Source organism: Pundamilia nyererei, unplaced genomic scaffold (genome assembly GCF_000239375.1).
Source record: "Pundamilia nyererei isolate P.nyererei 1_Seehausen unplaced genomic scaffold, PunNye1.0 scaffold00085, whole genome shotgun sequence".
Taxonomy (NCBI): Eukaryota; Metazoa; Chordata; class Actinopteri; order Cichliformes; family Cichlidae; genus Pundamilia; species Pundamilia nyererei.
This window is the reverse complement of record NW_005187486.1, coordinates 2,570,689-2,592,955: the sequence shown is the minus strand read 5'-3', so window position 1 is coordinate 2,592,955 and position 22,267 is coordinate 2,570,689. Positions and strand designations below refer to the sequence as shown.

At 39.8% G+C, this 22,267-nt stretch overlaps 1 protein-coding gene across 6 annotated transcripts in view; it reads left to right on the top strand.

Annotated features, from left to right (window-relative positions):
- The window catches only part of LOC102201841 (collagen alpha-1(XVIII) chain-like), a 55,162-nt gene that overhangs the window by 2,684 nt on the left and 30,211 nt on the right, over nucleotides 1-22,267 (top strand). For 4 of the 6 annotated variants that reach the window (XM_005738674.1, XM_005738673.1, XM_005738672.1 and 1 more), the window contains exon 1: nucleotides 19,364-19,938. The exons of 1 other annotated variant lie outside the window; for it this stretch is intronic. In XM_005738674.1, the coding sequence (XP_005738731.1) occupies nucleotides 19,515-19,938 (424 nt within the window). In that variant the 5' untranslated portion in view covers nucleotides 19,364-19,514. Of the gene's footprint in view, nucleotides 1-19,363; nucleotides 19,939-22,267 lie in introns of those variants that run through there. One more of the 6 variants, XM_005738675.1, reaches the window with a different exon arrangement.

Here is a 22,267-nt window from a genome sequence, read left to right as displayed (position 1 = left end):
ACACACACACACACACACACACACACACACACACACACACACACACACACACACACACACACACACACACACAACATTGTGCTGACATTCAGACATGCCCGCACAATCATGTAGAGACAAAGCACTGTTTATGCAGAAATGCTTCAGCTACCTTCATGGAAGAATCCAGGCCTTTGAACTGAGCGTGTAGTTCAGGGGTACAACTATAATTTCTTAGATTTATAATAAATAAAAAAGAAAATTGTAAAAAAAAAATATGTGTCCAAAATTCATTAAATTCAATAAAATAAACCCACAATTCTTATTATCAATGAGGATTTTACTATAATAAGTTTCCCCTACTTTGGCAAAAAAAAGACAGGGCTCTTCAGTGAACTTTTAATATTTGAACATGCTTTTTTCTTCTTCATCTGTCTGTTAGTGGCTGGTTAGCTCAGTTTGTTAGAGCGTGGTGCTAATTATGCCAAGGTTCGATCCCCGTACGGGCCATTTCAAGCTTTTGGGGCAGGGATAGCTCAGTAGGTAGAGTTGGCACCCCATGATCAGAAGGTTGGGGGGTCGAATCCACTGAACGGCTGCCCTGAGATACCCCTGAGCAGAGTACCGTCCTTACACACTGCTTCCTGGTGCGCCTGCTTAGTGGCTGCCCACTGCTTCACCGAGTGAATGGGTCAAATGCAGAGAGAGTAATTTCCCCACGGGGATTAATAAATTATACATTTTTATTATTAGTGAGAAATGACTCAAAGGTGGGATGTGTTATAACAGGGTAACAAACCCAGAACAATGTTTTATAAGATACATTGTTTTTAAAAATCAGAGAAATTTTTACCATCAACAGAACTAATACACAGTTGCATTTTTTGATCATGCCAACGTAACTAATCCTAAAATCCAGAAACTAGTTGGCATTTTTACAGCAACAGTTCAATAGGCTATGTTGATTTGATTTTTGGTAGTGTACATGAGGTACGCTTTAGATATATTCACATTACACTTTGGAATTTTTTAATTCTTTTGCTTGTTAAACAGGATTGAGAGATTGTTGGGGACAATTGAACCAGCATTGCTGTCGTGCTGATCACAGTAACTTAATACAGGTGACATAATCATCATGTCACTGTTGTGTAGTTCATCTACAGCTTCCTTACAATTACACAACTCTAACAAACACTATATAAAATCCCACTGGCTCTTTGTCAAGGGTATGTCGGCAATACTAACTTTTAGGTTAGTGGCTGAAATGCAAAGGCAAAGGTAATGTGATAGAAATGCAGCAGGTTTCACAGGATTTCTGGGAAAGCAGGTTGCAGAAAAGCAAGTTTACCAAATAAGGAAACTCAAAGAATGAGGATCATGGAGTTATACTTTACTATCTGTATCGATATGAAGGTAAATTCTCCAGAATTTACACCCTCTCGGTTGTCTTTCTCTGAATTTAGCGCCTCCTAAATTTACTGTAGCTGTGTTTATATAGTATATAAGCAGTCGGGTCCCCTGGGTGGCCAAATTGCGTCTTTTCCATCATATACGATCCTACATACAAGAAAAGGGGATAATAAAACCCATGTACCGTGCTGCACTAAATGAATGGCTGTAAACATAACTGTCAGGTGCCTTAGGGTCTAAAGCAGGGGTAATACAGGGGAGCTTATGGGATAATTAGAAAGTTTTTGTTTTTTTCTATCTTCTAAATGTACCACTAGACCAGCCTGTCTGAACCCAAGGCCCATTTCTACCATCAAGACTGTCTGTGTTGCACTTCATGGGAAATTTCTTGTTGATGCCTCGAGCCCATGAAATGCAAGCACAGGTCGAACATTATTGTCTGACTGTGGGAATTCCACACATCTAAATGTTATAGCTGCAGGCCAGGTTGAAGCAAACACTCATTATAACAACGTTTTTCACAATTTTCTGGCACTGAATCTTGTTTACTGATATAGAAAATAATTAGCAACGAAGATTTTCTTCCTGTACGGCAGTACAAACGTAACATAAATCAAGATTAAATCATTGTTTGACTCTTATCAGTCGAATTTAGATTTGAGTCAGAGATTTGTTTATGTGAAAACAACAGTTGTGGTTACTGTGAGTCAGTGTGGTATAAATGTGATTTATAAACACACGTCTCATCACTAATGACTGAATGCTGCAGTCAAGTCCTGATAAAGACTCACTGTTTGACTCATCTGTTTCAGATATAATCTGTCATGACATTTAAATTATTCGTATGTAATGGACCCTCATCTGTGGTGCTTTTGAAAAATTCGGAAATTGATGTTTTTTTACACAATGATCATACCTTATGAGCTGCATGTTTCTGTCATGGGTGTCATTAAGATTTAATCTTATCTTTGATTCACATGTCGTGACTTATCTCATCCAAACCTACGTTGAATTATCTTGACTTGTCTTTATTTACAATATCTTGACTAGTTGTTTAGCTTGGCTTTTCTTAGTCATGTGGCAAATTTCAACACCAACCAAAAGTTGGATGTAGCTTGTTGGGAGCTATGCCCGTCTTTTTTATTCAGCCCATGATCTTGACTGATCTTGCCCATTAGAAAATGATATTTTTGCACCAACAAGGTGATTAATAAAGAGCTCTCAGCTAAAACCTTGGCATATCACAGTTGGTGTGTAGTGTGTCCTTAAACAAATTGAGGAAACAAGAGAAGTGTCAGTCATTTCCTTAAGAAACAGAGAAAAGTCCAAAAAAGACCTGACACAGAACCTGAGAGATGCATCTGGACCTTCAGTTGATCCATGTACTGTTCACTGAAGCCTCATCAGAAATGAAAAAGAAACTGTCATCAAAAACCGTGGACCACCTGGAGAGCATGACAATGACCCCAAACACTGTGATTTGATGGATTGGCCTCAACAAGGCAGAAACATCCCAAGAAGGGCTTTGAATGTCCTTCAAGAAGGCCAGAGAACTAATTCTGAAGACTGCTTAGTGAAATGACAAGAAAGCTGCGAAATATTGACCATCAAGCTTGTTTGAATTGTACAAACTCTATTTTTGTCTTATATGTCTTATATGTATTTCACGTTTTCCTAGCAAGATATAAAGAAGAGTTGTTGCACATTTGTTTCTTAGAAGCTGCTACAGCTTTGGGGTTATGGAAGCTTAGGTCAGGGTTTGGTTTGTGCACAAACAAACTGTAGATGTTCACACAGCAGGTGGTGCAGCACAAAGAAGCAAATCTTGTGCCATGTTCAAGTCCCAAACACTGGGACACAATCCAAAGCCAGGATCTCCATACATTCACACACTATTTGTGGATGCCTGCTGATTAGATCTTAAAGAGCAGAGCAGGTGAGAGCACTGAGCCACGGCTGAGTGTGCCGGGACCATCATCACCACCTCAAAGCACCAGCACTGCAACTGGGAAAACAAAGCATTCCCCAGTAACACGGAACGCTTCTGAAGAGCCGCTTCAGATGGCATAGCTGATAGGCTTCACAGAAAGATGGAGGACGGAAAGCAAAACATCCTCTCGTCCGTCAGCCTGAGCTCTCACCTCAGCTGTGTGACATTTACATAACTGACAGCAGGTAGAAAACACCTATTAGTGCCTTTTTTAAAAAGAGCTTTGAAGTTTCAGTGGTTACAGTGTGCAGGTCTAATCATCTCGATGATGTAGCAGAGCTGAAACTGAAACACACAAAAGGACAAAAGGTGTAATCACAGATAAACGTGGGTGGAGAAATTTCCTTGAGGCGATGTGGAGAACAAGGAGTGTCAGGAGTTTGTTTTATGAAGCTGATCTGCTGGAGTTTATTCAGCCTGCAGCTACAACACCTTATTCTCTGCTGGGTCTGACCAAATTCAGGCCAAGAAAACACCAGGATAAGACAAGTTGTTATAGTCTTTTTAAGCTTATTACCACCAGAAGAAACAATGGCTCCTTTACTGGGCTGTATTTATTATGTAGGCATAGTTACTGGTTATATTTCAGAATACAAAATCAGGTTATAGACTAATCCAACTTAGGGTCATGTGAGGGACAGAGTTTATCACAGCCTACATTGTATTATTTAATTCATTATCTGCTTCCCAGCCTTTCTGGGTCTTACTGATATTTGCTCGAGGAAAGCATAAACTAATAAAGTCTGTGTGCTGAACTGCATTTCCCCCTCTTTTCAGGTCCAGATTCTTGCATGAATGCTGCTATCGGCCTTCTATATCCTCTTGTTTACATGTTACTGCAGACTTATCAATAAGCCCAAGGTCTTTAGTTGCACAGCTGTGAACAGGAATTGTTCCTGTCAACCTTGAAGTTGGCTGATTATAAAACATTCATCTTTGAACTTTGGTGGAAAAAAGTGTGTAAGTTCCCTGTGTTTCCAGGTGCTTTCTGTTATAACATCACTGCTTTTGCAAGTTGAAGAACTCTGCCTGAAGCTAATATCTCCAGTGCGTAATCGCAGGTTATGCCACCTCTCACACAGAAGCTGCTTGTTTATGACTGAGAGGTCATTAATCATAGTTCTGTGCGCTGGCTCACTCATTGCTGTCAATTTGCTGTCTACAAAGGCATTTTACGGTGAAACATCACTGGGTTTTATGAGTGGTGACTCTCATCATTTTTCTTTTTGTGCATTATAATCTGTCCTGAAAGCGTCAAGAGGAGGAACCACTGTTTCATTTCCAGTGCTTGAAACAATCAGAGGGGGCGGGCCAGCTGCTAACAAAGGCTGCAAGTCTTTTAATTCACAAGGGTTTTAGTGGAAACCACAGCATGACCAGTTGAGGAAAAGCACTTTAGAAACACAATATTGCTGATGCCAGAGTATTTGTCAATGTCTTAAAGCTTTTGTGGAGGGGGTGTGTACAATATATAATGTTAATCTAGACCTAAAAGCACATCCACACCTGACTCCATGCCATAGTCTGTGAGTTTTGTGGTTATTTGGTGGCATTTTAATCATTATTTGGTCTTTTATCTGGCTGTTGTTCTTGGATTTTAGTTGGGAAGAATGGTGCGTGGTGGTTAACACTATTGCCTCACAGCTAGAGGGTCCTGGGTTTGACTCCACGATCTGGCTCGAGTGTCTTAGCGTGGAGTTTGCATGTTCTCCCTGTGTCTCTGGTGCTCTGGCTTTCTCTCACAGTCTAAAGACATGCAGTTAGTGGAGTTTGGTTAATTGTTGATTCTAAATTACCCGTAGATGTGAACATGAGTATGAATGGTTGTCTTGCCTCTCTGGGACCAACTGGCATCCTGTCCAGGGTGAACCTTGCCTTACAGCCGTTGGTAGCTGGCATGGATTCTGTTCCCAATGCGACCCTGATGAGGAAAATTGGAATAGAGTGGATGGATGGATTTCTTGGGTAGTTTAGTTTAGTTTTGATAGACTATTACAGATATGCGTTACATGTGCTCTTTAGTGTAATTGTGCATCTTGTCATTTCGGTCATGTGATTCCTCATTTTGTTACTTCCAGTTTTATTTTTATTGCTGGTGCCTTGTTATTAGTTTTATTTCTTTTGTTGTTGTCTTGATTAGTTTCACTTGTACACTGTTACCCTGGTGTTTCCACTCTCCCCGATCACCTCCTGTGCCTAAACCTCAGCTTGGATCTGTTCTTTGTGGAGTCATACTGTGTTCATGTTGCACACCTTTTTGTGTGTTCTCTCAATTAAGGCTGCTCTTTGGATTACCTGCATCACCTGAATAAAAGTTTTTTTTCCTCAGAATTCTCACAAGTCTGCATATGTGAGAAACCTACACCTAATGGCACTGGTTATGATCAGGAAATAAAATGCAGGGACTTTATATAGGAATTAGGGTCCTTCCTTTCTTTACCTCCATTTTTGACAAAAGGAACCTTAGTTGCAAGAAAAAGTATAATATCCTGAATATTTTGTCTACTCTGTATACACTGACAGTAGGCAGACAGTCTGCTTTCTTAACCTTCATGGTTTCCTTCTGCAAATATTTATCAGCTTCCTCTCCAGGAAGGCTCTCATCCTGTGGATGATCTGCAGCCATCCTCCACCTGCTTTAGGTTATGGTAAGAATAAAGTATAACAAATTGCACCATTCGATGAAGATGACTGAAGCAGCAGCTTTAAAAAATAGACTAGGAGGTCGTGAATCGATATTCTAAAATGTGTCACCAAATGCAGGGTTTCCACGGTGTTTGTGGTTTTAGGGCCGCCTGATTGTAGCAACATTAATAAATGTTATTTAAGTCGTTTTCTGCTTCTTGTTCATCACTTGTCTGTCCTCCTCTCATGTTGGCTTTGATTAACTTTACTTGCCATGGCCTGTAAGAAGAAACTGGGGTTTTAGAGAAGGGTGGAAGTTCTCTTCTGGAAAGGAAAAACACTGTCACAAAACAGAGTAGAGAAAAACAATTGGTTTATCCTGATTACCTTGTAATTGTCTACCAGTAAATCGATCATGTTGGCATCTCAGATGGATAAAACAAGTGGTTTTTAAACTTATTCTTATTCAACTTATTCTTCAGGGACCACCAGTGTACCTGGTTGATGTCTACAAAACGCTGTTGGGCATCTGAGCCGATTACTTTAGTGGATGTGAGTGAAACTGGCCTGACATCTTAAAGGCGACACAGAGGAATTATGAAGGATACAGAATGGATGGTTTTCTTGACTAGATTTCTTAAGTTTGTGTCTGTTTGGGTTTGATATCCCATGTTGTACTCATGTTGTGCTTTAGGAACACTAGTTCTTATTTCCTCAGCTTTGCTGCCTACACAGTACCAAAACTAGGCCTAAACGCAGTATTTTTGTTGGAGCGGGACGGTGTCTGATGTTCGTATCGTGTATTTGAGAAGCTCCCTTTTGTGCGCCTCAGTGCTTTTGTGCTCTTTATCATTTTATGACTCAGTGAGAGCGCCATAGCGCTTATGAGGACTGAATTCCAGTATCTGGGTTGCAGGAATTTGAACCTGCAGCACTTGAGGCCTTGGGTTCACGTCCCCTCGAGCTCCTGCTGCAGAGTGTCTGACAGGTGAGACCACAGCGAGGATTTTGGCATGAAGATAATATCGCAGATGTGGGCTGCTAAATCATTTTCTTTTTCTTTTTTTTTTAAACTTTTAATCATTTAGAACGCCGGGTTATTGCTTTTTAATTTTCTCCTGTCAGTCAGCTCATTAGAGGCGTCACTTCTCATTTATTCTTGCTGTCTCACACTCAGGAGGAGCCACCAAGCTTGACGCCACGCTGCTTAATGTCTCTTTACCACCTGCTTTCTTTAACAGATCTCCTCAGTTGGGGATTGCCCAAAAAAGGAGTCGACTGTGTTGCCTTCAAGCTCCCGTGCCGCTTCGTGAATCTCAACCGTCTCACCCCCTCTTGTTTGTAAATGCCCTGCTCGTGTTCGTGCCAGAAACTCACTTTGACATACCGCAGGGGGGGAGGAGGAGAGAGGAAGAGGAGGGGGGGGGGGGGGGGGGGGGGGGGAGGGGGGGGGGGGGGGGGGGTTGGGGGGGTCATGGGTGTTGATTTCTGCTGAGCTTCTGCCAAAGATGCCCTGCAGGGAACTTTCTTTTATTCTACTCGTTGACTTTGGAAAATTTGAGTTATTTGATAACTGGGAAAAAGCAGCCAGGAGCACAGTGAAATGTTGTTATCAAGATACACGTGTAAGTACAAGTTGATTTCTTAGTTTGTGCATTAGTTTTTCTTGGTACGACTCCAAAAAGCAGGTGGGAGCATTTCTTTCATTTTATTTGGCATCAAGAGCCTCTTTAAAATAATAGCTGCCCGCATTAACGGTGAGTGATGTGCGGGTAAACGCATTCAACTGTAAATTTAAGACAAAATAATAAATTCATTTAAAACTGTGGCACTCCCATCTGTTGCTAGAAATCGAGATATAAATCACATCAGACTAACTGCAGGTTAAATGAATGACCTGTGTCCTGATGGTATTCAAACCTCATTCAGCCCTGGGCGTCCAGGCTGGTGGATTTAGGTCCATAAGTTTATGAACACTTTTTTACGATTTTGACTCTGTGTACCACCACGGTGGGTTTTTAATCAAACAATCAGTGTGTGACTAAAGTGCAGAGTTGAATCTTCAGTTCAAGAGGTTTAACAGAAGTATTTAGGCATCACAGCTGTTTTTATATACACTCCTCATTTAAAAGTAATAGGACAATTGACTAACAAGCAGTTTCTTGTCTAGTTGAGGTCTGTTCCTTCATTATTTCACAAGATATGAGGCAGGTAAAATACCTGGAGTTGATTCCAGGTGTTGCATTTGGTAGGTGTTCAATGAAATTGTCAATATGGCATCCCAGAGAGATGTTGGTGCAAGTGAGGAAGGGCGTCATCAGACTGAAAATCCCCCAGAAAATCTGATAGAGAGATGGCAGAAACCTTAGGAGAGGCCAAATCAATAATCTGGTACATTGTTAAAAAGACTGAATGCACAGACCAGCTCAGCAACACCAAAATATCTGAAAGAGAACAGAAGATAGCCAAAGTAGATGATCACAGAATTATTTTCCTGGTTCAGGAAATCAACTTCACAGCATCTAAACAAGTAGAAAAACTCTCCAGACTTCGACAGTTTGCAAAATTCTAGAAAAAAGTCCTTGGACAGTCAAAACCAGAATTAACTACTTTAACTGCTACTACTAAGATGATGTCCTTCATAGTGCAGTGGAGGAACTTAACAAGCAAAAGATTCCCAGTTTGATCCTGGGAGGAAACACAAATCCTTTTGGGATTGCATCTGGGAGGGCATTTGGTGCCAAATCAAGGATGTGGAGCTACCCATTGTGGTGACCCCTTGTGAATAATTGAGCAGCTGAAAGTAGCCTCTCTTTTCTACTACTAAGATAAAATAATTTTGAACGTCTGGAAAATACGGTCCGTGTCTTAATATTATTGCAATTTCTAAACAGCTAATGGAAAAGTGTAATATAGTGTTAGCCAAAAAGTACAGTTATAACCTTAATCAGAATCAGAATACTTTATTAATCCCTGGGGGAAATTATTTATAAGTATATAAGTATATAAGTATATCGTAAGTAATATAAGTATATCGGCATCGTAAGAAAGTGAGGAAAAAAATATTTGCACTTTTTGACTCCATACAAGTCAAAAGTGCAAATATTGGTTTTGTTTTATTTTTGTTTTTTTACTTTTCAATGTTTGTAAATAATTAAAGCTGGCGTTCTCAATGGTAGCCCACCGAAACCATTTTTCTGGTGACGAGATCTTCAAGGAAAAATTAAGATTCGACACTTTTTGCCTGTTACGGTTTCTAAATCAGCAGAGAATGAGAGCGAGTAGGTCATTAACAAATACAGCCAGGGTCACAATACAAAACCTATTTTTAGTGACTTCTAAGTATTAAATTAAATGTTGGTCTTGTTTTTTACAGTTTGATAATTTTTAATGGTTAGTTGACAGTTTGTAAATTAACTTCTCACTCTGGCATTACTTCTTGAGTTTATTTGACCAATTTAAAGCCCAGAATGATGGTGATTTGACTCTTTGTGTGATTGTTCTTGCATTTTTAGAAACTACACTGTGTGCGCTTTTGGCAGTCATGCTGAAGCTGCCTCTGGTAATGTATTGTAATATAAAGTATGCAGTTATTAGTACTTATCTGATCTTATTAAAGAAGAACAGAAAGCTTTTAAACTGCTGTAAATGTGACCCCTGCGGCCTCTGTGTTGCTGCCATCTGCTGGGCCAGTCAAGTACTGTCAATTAAAGGACATGACAGAAACCATGTGGACGTGCTGCAGATGTTGACCTGAAATGAATAAGCAAGAAAAGTTGATTTTCAGAGTAAATCTGATTGTGTTTTACGTATTTCTGGAGTTTAACAGAGAGGAAACAAGACAAAAGGACGAAAGTTAACAAATAAAACAGAGTCAGCAAATTCAGTATTTATTAAATTAAGTGAAATTTAAAGATTTAGAATATTATAACATAGTTCTAATTATTTGCAGTAGACAATTACCTCTTAACGTCCAGAATCTGTTTAACATGAGCTGCAACAAATACACATCACATTACACCTGATGGTAGGACTAACATAATGTAATTGTAAGCATATCAAAACTTTAAAAAAATCATACAGAAATAACACAATTATCCAATATTGTGGTAGATTTAGAGTGAAGATGCTTTGAATACAAAGATTTGACATGAATGGTTTGGGATGATTTTGTATTTCAGTCAGAGCTTTAGCTTTAGCTTTAGCTTCAGTCTACACACTTTCAGTTTGTGACAGCAATTTAAAAAATGAAGATAAAGATGAAAATAAAATGACAGGCAGAGAAGGAACTTCAGAGCTGAAATAGTTTTTCTAGCATCTTAAATCCATAATTAAACATTCCTTTAAGATAGCATATGTAGTTTTTCTTATCTTCTATCTTAGTGTGCACATTTGGTCCCATTAGTGCACTTTACCTCTGCATCAGGACTTACGATTTTGCTATGTTTGTCATAAATTTTGAAAGTGCTGCTTTCCCAATGCTAATATGAAGTTTGAATTAGATGTTGCACCATATTAGAAGTTATATCTCACTGCTCTGATGTGAAATAGACACATTTATCTGTATCTCGGCCTCAGTTTTCTTTCATGGTGTTGCATTTTAATGGATTAAATCTCCATATTTGGAGGCTGACTCACCCTGCAAAGTTCACTCCTGTCACCAGCAGATTTATTCCAGCGTTTATATCTTTGCATCTGCTGCACAGACCACCAACATAAATGGCAACATCATTTGAGCCTCTTCCTCACACATCTCATCTTCCATCTTCAATATTTTGTGTAATAAATAAATGAAATGATCTTGTTGGACCGGGAACTTCGTGCTCTCTCTTTGTAATTGCTGTGTCGTATTTCTATCTGACTGAACTCGCTTCCCACAGTTAACACGGATGACTGTCTCGCTCTTCCCCATCTGCTCTGGTGTAGACCCCCAGTTGTCGACAAAGATGCACCGAAACACTTGATAATGAAGCCTCTGTAGATCTTTTTTTGTTTAAAGTTTGAGCCAAGGTGAGGCTGACATCTTTTCAGGACCTGCTGTTTGGCAAAGCCAGATATGTTTTCAGAAGCGTGAAATTTATTAGGAAGAGTCATGAAACAAAGCAGCGTCTAGTTGGGGCTTGTTGCAGAAGTTTCCTCTCCAAACCTCTCACGTGGTCATGTTTAACCCTCTCAGGCTCAAATTAAGTTTTAGTTGCTAATGCACAACCAAGTCCTTCAGTGGTAGTTCTGAGTAAAAAAAACTCATAAAATATGTATGTGGGGTAATCAGCTTGTTAGTTTTTAACTGTTGCAAATCGGCAACGCCTGCCTCGAGAGGGTTAAGTAACCAGAGTTACTTGAAATAAAAAGAAGAAATACAGTTTTAGGTATTAAGTTTTCTTCTTTCCTCCTCCAGTAATCACCATGGTTGTCATGTGAGCTTTAGGAGGAACATGCTGCTTGTATGATGTGGCAACAGCAGAACCAATGTCACTGGTGCTTCAAAATTCAGCTGCAGCTCACCACATATGACTGCACCTCACTGTAGCTGCATGCGAATGTATGTGTGGAAGTGTAAATGTAAGCAACAGCTGCCTTCATAATAAAACACAATGCACAAAGGAAGCGTGCCCGAACGCAGTCGTGTATTTACTTACCCTGCTTGTGGCCCTGTGCAGGTCAGAGTCAGCTGACAGCTGACGGTGATGAAAAGTGCTGGGAACGCAGAGGGAGCGTTAGCACGTATGTTTGAGAGCCTGCAGGGGATTTATGGTGATATATGATGGACACGGAGAAAGCGTTGGGGGTTGTGTTATTTGAAAGAAAAAAACTAACCTGATGTTTTTATATTTTTAATTAAAAGAAAAGTATTTTCTTGGTTTTTAGTCAGAACAATGCATCGATGCGTAAATGTGAAAACAATAAATAAAAACGCTATAAAACTCTAGTTTATGAAGTTTATTTAGTTTTTGATTCATTTGTATGTTGTTAAGATGCAAGCTTTAATTCCCTGCTGATGAAAATCAAGAGAAACCTCATCAAAGAAAGAGCTTTGTCACAAAAGAGAGACACAAAAACGCAGACAGGAAGTCTGTAACTGCCTGTAATTACTGTAAAGCTGAAAGCTGTTCTTTGGTGCACTTGGTTTTTCATTTTTTTTAATGTTTTAGTCATATTTGTCACTACTGTACTCCTCAGTATGTCTGGCTTCAACCACGATTTTACTAATTTCAGCTGGAAAGAAATGAGTAAACAATGCAAGCAGAACCTTTCTCATATATCCAAAGGGGACTGTGTTTGCAGTTAGAATGTTTTCTGTAGATAATAAATCTCTTTGGCATAAGATCTGCAACAAAAAGTGCTTCTGGTAATAGAAAATTGAGTTGTAAAAGGTTTTTATAAGCTGGTTTAAACCTGATTTTTTTGCTTTTGTTTATCTTATGCTCTTTTTATGAATTCCTCTCCCAAGGTGACACCTGTTGGCAACAACTTTTTATGAAACTCAGTGCTCAAACCGGTGCTTAAAGAATCAAGAACACAAAATTAGTCCAAAAACCTCTCATGTTCAGCTGTTTTTTTTTTTATGGCATCACTCTTGGCAGGAACCAGTGCTTAATCAATGGAAAAAACACAAACTTTGTCCAAAAACCTCTCATGTTTAGCTGTTTCCCTCTTTTTCTTTGGTCATTTTAGCCTTTTTGGCCAGGGTGAAGGGAGTATCTGCCATCAAACACGAAGACAGCCGCATGTAACTTCGACGGTGTTTGCTAGTTTACCTTACATGCATTAATTTAATAACGTGGTTAGCCTAAATCGTGTGTAATTTACGCTGAGGCGTAAATTACACACGATTTAGGCTATCGATTTAGGCTAACAACATTAAGCTACTCACGCAGAGAAGAACGGCTGCTGCTGCCATCATCATCCGTCATCATTTCTGCTACACTGGCAGGGCTAGGGGCCAGGACTCTCCTCTTTGGGTTCTTGGGGGATGTTGCTAACTCCGGTTTGGATAACAGGCAAACCACCCGCAGTAGATGTGCTCGGTGTGAGGTCTCACAGCAAGCTATCATATACGGTGCATTTCTCGGCTTTTAACAAAATGCTATGCGTCGCCAGGTGTTTCATCAGATTCGAGGTGTTACCTCCTTTGACAGTATCACAGTATCACCTTAAAGCACTTGTTTGCTGAGTTTGCATATTTTGCTGTGAAGTACAGCCAGACTTTTGACCGCTTCGCCTTGGACATTTTTAATCTGTAGCTCTGCTCTAAAAGAACGTACGTACCTGGACCCGCCTACTATCCTTGCAAAGGTAAAATGATTGGCTAGAATCCAAAGTGTATGACAGGAAAAAAAAGCACCGAAATAAAGCACCAAAATGTGCGCTGCTTTTCGGCCTACCGTTTATGTCAGAACCGGTGCCGGTACCCATCCCTAGTAAGGATTTAAAATATATTTATGTATATAACCTGTAGATCTTTAATAAGGGGGATGTAAAGTAAGTTGGCTCAGCTGTTAATATTTTTAAATGGTTTATGTACAAGTAAGTAAAAAAACATCCACAATACGGAAACACATAACTGTAAAGACGCAAGTTCATAAATATTGAAAGATAAACAGAAAACCCCAACAATCATATGGCCCCCTATGAAGAAGGGTTTTGGCGACAGTGTCAAGGAAAAAAGTCCTTTAAACAGGAAGAAACCTCCAGCAAAAACACACTGTGGAAGAGAGCTAGAGATCTGATAGCAGTCTGATTGCAAAGTGCTCCAATCGGGTGATACGGTGGTATGAGGTTGTTAAGATAAATGGGGACTGATTATTCAAGACCTTGTATGTGATTTGAAGGATTCCAAATTTGACTCGAAATTTAACAGGGAGCTAATGAAGAGAAGCCAATATGGGAGAATTGAGATTTTGAGCAGAATGAGCGGCACATTAGTTGGTCATTTAACAGCATTTTACAAAGCAGCCTGGTCATGGCTCTTAAATGTCAGTTTTATGGCTTTCCCTGCTGTAAATCTGACATTTAGGATTTTTGGATGGTCAGACTGATAAAATCAGACACTTGGAGACACCAGGTTTTCTTAGATTTTGTTGGCCTAATGATCAATTAATAGCCTTAATTACAGCACCATTAGTTTGGCAGTACAAACAGGAGCCCCTTAATGAGGCGGATTAGCAGATTATAATCTCTTCTGTTGCTGGTCTGCACAGGAAAATAGGAAGATAAAGGAGTTAATGATGCATTAAAGAAAGCAAAGTTTCACCAGAGTAAACTCCAGTGACTCTAATGTTCTTCAGCAGTGTTCTTTAGCAGCAGTTATGTTGCATGAATGCACAAATGATGGGGATACGGCAGCGTGTCATGCAGCGTGGGTGTGGGAGGTCCACCAGCTGGAATGTGTAACAGCTGGTTGTCTGAGTTTGGCAGATGCTGGATGATGAGGGGACTCTGGGCCATGTGGAGGAGGAGGAGGAAGAAGAGGAGGAAAGGGAGGAGGAGGAGTGTTGGTGGAGAGGAATCCTTTTGCCCCAATTGCCCATCTGTGAGAACCTGGAGGGAGTGCTTTTTCCGAGGATTTTCTCCGATGAGGCAATGGAGTCGGTCTCTCGGGAGGGCAGCTGCTGTCTCTCATTCATCCCTCACATTGCTGCTCAGCCTCTCTCCAGCTGCGTTCACGCTGTTTATCCGATTATGTTCCTCCCAAAGCTTCAGAAAGTAGACTTGGTGGTTAAATTTTTGGTTACTGTAGTTACCAAAAATTAAAACACAGGCATAAATCAGACATCTAAACACACCAAAGCAATCGGCGCCGTGTGACTGAACCTCCCTTGTTTTCCCTTTTCTTCCTGAGAGATGAGATAATTTCTCTTGCTCTGTCACTCACCGTGCCCTTGCTGTTCTCACCATTTTAGCCTGTCAGCTGCTGTGCTCAGTTTTCCCACCTTTTTCCTCCTTGTGTCCCTTTTTCCCAAAGTAGAAGTACAAAGATCTTATACTTAAAAGTAGAAAAGTTTTTAAAATACTGCATGAACAGTATGAATCCTGGAGTGAAATGTTTCCATTGTTATAACTCTGCTGTTACAGTGTGCTGTCCTTGCTTGTACTGTTGCACAGTTTAGTGTACTGATCTGAACCTGGGGGCCACAGGGTAATCTGAGTACCGAGTACTTCTTAACTTTCTCTAGTAGTTGGTTTGGAAATGTAGCTAAATTTTTGTTTGAATAAAAACATGAGAGAAGGAAAAAGTAACACATTCAGAAGTGTATTGTGTATTTTGTATTTTTATGTTGTTTAAAAATCAAAAATATGAGCTAAGCAAAGTAATGAATTACAGAAAACAAAAAATAAATAAATAAATCCTGGGGCAAATTTTCTTTTCCCCTTTGTGTGTTTGTTTACATTAGTAAATCTTAAATTTAAATTTAAAGTAGGAAATAGTGGACATTTGGAAGCTAGAGGGCACCATTCACACCATAAAAAAATATTAATATTACTTTTACTCTTAAGCTGAGTTTTTATTGACTGTTTACTTCCCTTGTACTCACTTGCTTTGACAAAATCTGTTTGGTAGGATCAACAAGGGTTTAAGGCTTTTGAAGATTTCATTTTCATGGGTGACTCAGAGACTCGGAGAAGACTTGAAGATAAATTGTGTTGCTAACATAAAATATACTTCAACTGAAAGGGGTCATTTCTCAGAGCTGTGCTGACTGTAACAATAAAATGAAATGATTTGTGTCCACAAACTTGAGCAGATTACTTTTGCTTTGCCATGAGAGGGACTGAAATGTGCAGAAGCTAGAAAAAAAAGTGTATTTTTGTGTGATTGTGAAGTTTAATGCTCAAACTTATGAGCTAACACGGCCATCTCGTCTTCAATTATTGATTCACTTGTTTATTTTAAAAATTTCAAAACCCAAGGAAACAAAACACTGTCAACTGTCATTATCACTTTAACATGAGGATATCTGCACATCTGTAGTGTCACCAGATATGCTGTCATAAACAATTAAAAAAGGACAAATATGAACAGATTAAAGATATTCACAAAACATAATTTTGGCCTGTTATTTTTATATCTTAACTTAAGCTTCTCTCTAACAAAATCATATTTTTTAAGATTGAAGCAAAAGTTTCTGTAATGATAACTGTTGAGTTATGTACAAGCGCAGTTCCAAAGAAGTTGGGACTCAAAAAGCGAAAATGTAAATAAAATCAGAATACAGTGACTTGCAAATCTCATAAATCGAAATTTTATTAACACTAGAGTATAGAAAATATATTAAGACATTTTACTATTTAACCCTTTCATGTATGAATTATGACATCTTTAGGCATGAAAAGATGAATAAAAATACTTAAGAAAAAATCCTGATTGAGGTTGTCATAATTCATGCATGACAGGGTTAAATAACAATAATTTCAATAAAACACATCATACATCTATAGTAGCATTAAACAACCAGTGGGTGGCAGGGTATGGAGTGGACACATCACTGTCCAATGTAGTGGTTTATGTGCAAGTATACCATCAGCACTGACACAGATACAAGAAAACAGACTGAATAGCTGTCCACTGTAGTGACCACTATGCGTGAAAAGGGTTAAATGAAAATATTCGTTCATATTGTATTTGATGAAAACAACACGTCTGAAAAAGGTTGGGCCTTGTTTACCCCTCAGTAGCATACTGCCATCTTTTAACAACAGTCTGTAAACGTCAAGGAGCTGAAGGAGAAGAGCCAACGGACTTTTGGAAGAGGAATGGTGTCATATTTTTCCTCTCATGATGCTCCGAATGGGTACAGATGCCTGACTGGTCTGCACCTGGACTCTTAATCTGTGCTGCTGTAACAGATGTAGTATGCAGTTTAGCACTGTATAGCTGGAATATGTGAGACTTTCCCTTAAAAAGACGTTGTCTGAATGGGACCATATGCTGCTCTAAAACCTGTACAGGGAGTGCAGAATTATTAGGCAAATGAGTATTTTGTCCACATCATCCTCTTCATGCATGTTGTCTTACTCCAAGCTGTATAGGCTCGAAAGCCTACTACCAATTAAGCATATTAGGTGATGTGCATCTCTGTAATGAGAAGGGGTGTGGTCTAATGACATCAACACCCTATATCAGGTGTGCATGATTATTAGGCAACTTCCTTTCCTTTGGCAAAATGGGTCAAAAGAAGGACTTGACAGGCTCAGAAAAGTCAAAAATAGTGAGATATCTTGCAGAGGGATGCAGCAGTCTCAAAATTGCAAAGCTTCTGAAGCGTGATCATCGACCAATCAAGCGTTTCATTCAAAATAGTCAACAGGGTCGCAAGAAGCGTGTGGAAAAAGCAAGGCGCAAAATAACTGCCCATGAACTGAGAAAAGTCAAGCGTGCAGCTGCCAAGATGCCACTTGCCACCAGTGCCACTGAACAAGACACACAAGCTGAAACGTCCAGACTGGGCCAAAAAATATCTCAAGACTGGTTTTTCTAAGGTTTTATGGACTGATGACATGAGAGTGAGTCTTGATGGGCCAGATGGATGGACCCGTGGCTGGATTGGTAAAGGGCAGAGAGCTCCAGTCCGACTCAGACGCCAGCAAGGTGGAGGTGGAGTACTGGTTTGGGCTGGTATCATCAAAGATGAGCTTGTGGGGCCTTTTCGGGTTGAGGATGGAGTCAAGCTCAACTCCCAGTCCTACTGCCAGTTTCTGGAAGACACCTTCTTCAAGCAGTGGTACAGGAAGAAGTCTGCATCCTTCAAGAAAAACATGATTTTCATGCAGGACAATGCTCCATCACACGCGTCCAAGTACTCCACAGCGTGGCTGGCAAGAAAGGGTATAAAAGAAGAAAAACTAATGACATGGCCTCCTTGTTCACCTGATCTGAACCCCATTGAGAACCTGTGGTCCATCATCAAATGTGAGATTTACAAGGAGGGAAAACAGTACACCTCTCTGAACAGTGTCTGAGAGGCTGTGGTTGCTGCTGCACGCAATGTTGATGGTGAACAGCTCAAAACACTGACAGAATCCATGGATGGCAGGCTTTTGAGTGTCCTTGCAAAGAAAGGTGGCTATATTGGTCGCTGATTTGTTTTTGTTTTGTTTTTGAATGTCAGAAATGTATATTTGTGAATGTGGAGATGTTATATTGGTTTCACTGGTAAAAATAAATAATTGAAATGGGTATATATTTGTTTTTTGTTAAGTTGCCTAATAATTATGCACAGTAATAGTCACCTGCACACACAGATATCCCCCTAAAATAGCTAAAACTAAAAACAAACTAAAAACTACTTCCAAAAACATTCAGCTTTGATATTAATGAGTTTTTTTGGGTTCATTGAGAACATGGTTGTTGTTCAATAATAAAATTATTCCTCAAAAATACAACTTGCCTAATAATTCTGCACTCCCTGTATATATCTTTAAGCATTGATGGCGCCCAGGTGTTCAAACTGCCAATCCCACAGGCACTGATCCTCTCCACACCTTCAGAGATTCAGGCTTTTGAACTGAGCGTTGATAACCGATTTTAAACACAGGTTTTGGAGAGTGGTGTACCCAATCATCTGAGCTGTTGCTAAGTAACCCAATTAGCTGCACAATGTTCCTGCAACGGTTTCTTTTTAGTACCACTCACTTTTTGTCCACTGTAAATACTTCATGTTTTCTGTGTACTATTGTGAATGAAATATAGCTTAAAGAGATTTGGAAATAATTGCACAGTGACCCAGCTTTTTTTCAAGAGTCGTACATATTTTGAAAGGATTTTTGGCATCTCGGCTGCTGGAAATGGCTTTAGGAGTCATTTGTTTGCTCTGAAGACACAGTTTAGTTTTCTGCAGCTGCTTAGAGTTACCATTCTTGTGCCTATCTGGTAAAAAACCAATATAAAGCCTGCAACCAGTTAGTGTAGTTTTGCGTAAAGACTCGAAGCAGCATGAAACAGCGAGCCTCGTCCTTTTAAAAATTTAAAAATAGAATTAGTAGGATCTCTGCTTAAGTTTATTAACGTAACCTGTCATTATGCTTTATTAAATTGTGGTTAAATAATTGTTGCCTATAAAGTAATATTTAATATTTTCTTTGGTTAATTTACTTATTTACTTTTATTCAGTCCTGCTCACCAATAAAATGAGCTTTTCCTTTAGAGTGTGAACTAAACCTTTTTTTTAATGATCTGCAGTGCGTTTATGAAAACTCCATATTTCTGCAGAAGACTCATCTGTCTAGGCCGGGTGTGCCTATGTGGTAAAAAGCATGCCTGTATGCTTTCTAAGGAGACCCACAGGAGTCAAGCAGGGGAGGAGTTTTAGTGTATTTGAGCCCTTTTCTTTTTTTTTTTGGAGGGAGTTTGCACTGGGAGCTCAGTGGGGAGGGTCCCAGAGTAGTTTTTATGCCTCTGCTTTCATTCACTGGTTGCTCAGTGGCCCTTGATCAGCCTCGATTTAACTGCTGCCCGTCTGGCTAACAGGTGGTGCTTTGAGGAATCAGCGCTGTTGCAACAGCCAGCACCATGTGGAGGAGGCTCCAGACTGCAGCGCTGCTCCTCATCCTCTGCTCTGGGAGCTTGGAGGCCTGGTTCTGGAGAACCACGGATGAAGAAACAAAGACGGAAGCGGTTACGTTTGATGCTACCACTTTAACCACTCACACTGTAGCAATGATCACCAGTACAAAGCAGGTGGAGGAAGGTGCTACTACTACTACTACCAGCAGTGTAATGATGGAGGAGGAAGGTTCTACTAAGACTGCCGCTGGTGCAAAGGTGGAGGAAGAAGAGGAGGATGACAACTTGTCCGGGGTCGGGGAAGAAATCATCACCGTGGCCACAGGCATCCGTAAGTTTGTCGAGGCGTGGGATGCGACCACGACCACCTGGACTGTTAGTGCCGGCCTGATGGAGAAGACGGAGAAGTCTGACGTGACGATGAAGCCAGGCAGGTTCTTGGGGGAGAGGGTGGAGGAAGGGTCTGGGGGTGGGGAAGGGGAAGGGGGTGGATTTGAGTCAGACGTGACAATTAGAGGTGGCGTTTCTAAATTGAATGGCCCACCCTGTCTCCCCGCGCCCTCTGATTGGCCCGTTTGCAGACAGCCACGCCTTTTCTCGTTGCCCAACTTTTTCAACCACACCTCAGTGGAGGAGGCGGGGGCGGTCCTACAGGAGTGGGCTTGGCTCACAAAAGCAGAATGTCACCACAGCGCAGAGCTATTCCTCTGCCTCCTCCTGACTCCCAGGTGTCCATCCCCCGTCTCTCACCTGCCCTGCCGCAGCTTCTGCCACACACTGCAAGACAGCTGCTGGGCGTTCCTGGAAAACGGGCGTCTCCCAGTGGAGTGTGACCTCCTGCCTGAAAGAGCTCATGAGCCCGGGCGTCCGGTGTGCATGTCAGTTAGTAACTGGAAAGGTAACCGCGGCGGGTTAGAATGTATCCTGTGTGACGATACATTTTGAATCCGGAGCGTCTATGTGTGTTTGTTTTGGTGTCCAGCTGCATCATTGTCTTTGCCCATCACATGATTCGCTTTAAACGTGATGCATGTTTTTACCACTTTAATTTGATCTTATAGAGCCCATAAAGTACTCTGGCTCATGTGACTACAGGTGCTATACATTACAGTTTCACATATATTTGACCCCCTACCATGAAACTACTGGTGGGTTTGTTTTATTAGAGGAAGATAATGACCCTCACATTTACTGGGGCTCCGGCTAATGATAATTTTTTTATTATTTTGTTGCTTGTAAGAAATTTCAATTTTCCAAATCACAGGATAAAATTATTAAATGTCTTTTTTTTAAAAATCCAGAACCCCAAATATATGAATTATTATAATGGAAGGCTGTAAATTCACAAGTTTTAGAAACAATCATCATCACTTTTGAAAAAATCTGGGATCAAATTACTGAAGTATAGTTAATAAAGTATTCTGTTTTGGATATTGTCACAATTAATGCACAAGAGCATTCATCATCTTTTAAAAAAATAAAAATCTGTTATATTCTTGTGCCTACATTACCCATAATGCAACATCAGTTTGTTTTAGAAGATCAGGTGTAGTAAGTAGCAACTATGTAGCTCACAGGCTCAAGCAGGGTTCAGTTCAGGCTTCACAGTCTTCACATGCCTCTTTCTGAGGTCACAAAGGGCTTTAGTCAACTTTCTTACATCCAGATTCTTATCAAAGTAAACTTTAAGTGCAGTTCCATTTGATCAGCAGTATATCAAAAATGAATGAAGGCATCATATTCACTGTAATAAATATCGAAATTCTGTTATACAGAGGACCCAGAGTACCAAAAAAAAGTTTTATCATATGATCAACTATTTGGCGGTTAGGTAATCAAGTTTGGTATGTGAGATGCTAATGTTTTTGGTATATTTTATATTTATCCAAAAACACCCCAAAACATATCTAAATGTAAATTGTAATAATTAATTATTACAAATAGAACCAAGTCCACCAGAGTTATCTTTACATTTTTACATGCGGTAGTGCCATTTTTGGGAGCATTTCAAGTTGCTATACATCAATACAACCATTATAGCCCAAACTTCAATAATATGTATGCATTAAGTGCATAATAACTACACAAATTGCAAAAAAGTGCAGTAAACTACAAAAAAATTGAAAATCTTTTTTCTTTTTTTTTCTTTTTTTTTACATATATTTCTAGTTAGCAAAATTTAAGATGGCTTGTCTCTCAAAACTGTAAACACAAAAAAGTTGCACAAAAAAGTTTCCAACAACAGGAAATTTATTTTGAGTGTCTTCATAGCTTTATTTTTGAGATACACCAATGTTTATATACTGCAAGAAAAACGAAGAAAAAATATTATAATGCAAATTTGCCAAAAAACAGCATATGCATCAAAATAAACTGTTTCCAGCAGTGCAATTTGAGTTCTAAGCATCCCAGAAACTATAAATAAAAGCATAAACTCAAACATGACTTTTAAAAATACCAGTGTAGGCTTATAAGGCCCCGAAAGTAAAAAACTACATTTCTGCGAAAATGACGTCACTTCCGGTTTCAGGCAGGTAATGGCGGACATGCAATAGTTCGCGCTGACGTCTGTTCCAACATAGGAAGTGTTATGAACAGCTGATCAGATCAGCAAAGCGTGTTTCTGGAATATTATGTTTTTGTTGCTGCAAGTGCTTTTTATGCAATTTTTGCAAAGCTATATGTGGAAGGAAACCATGACCTAGGACAAGCTGATGGCATAAGATATAAGTACAACTCCTCCAGTTTCAAAGTTTTTG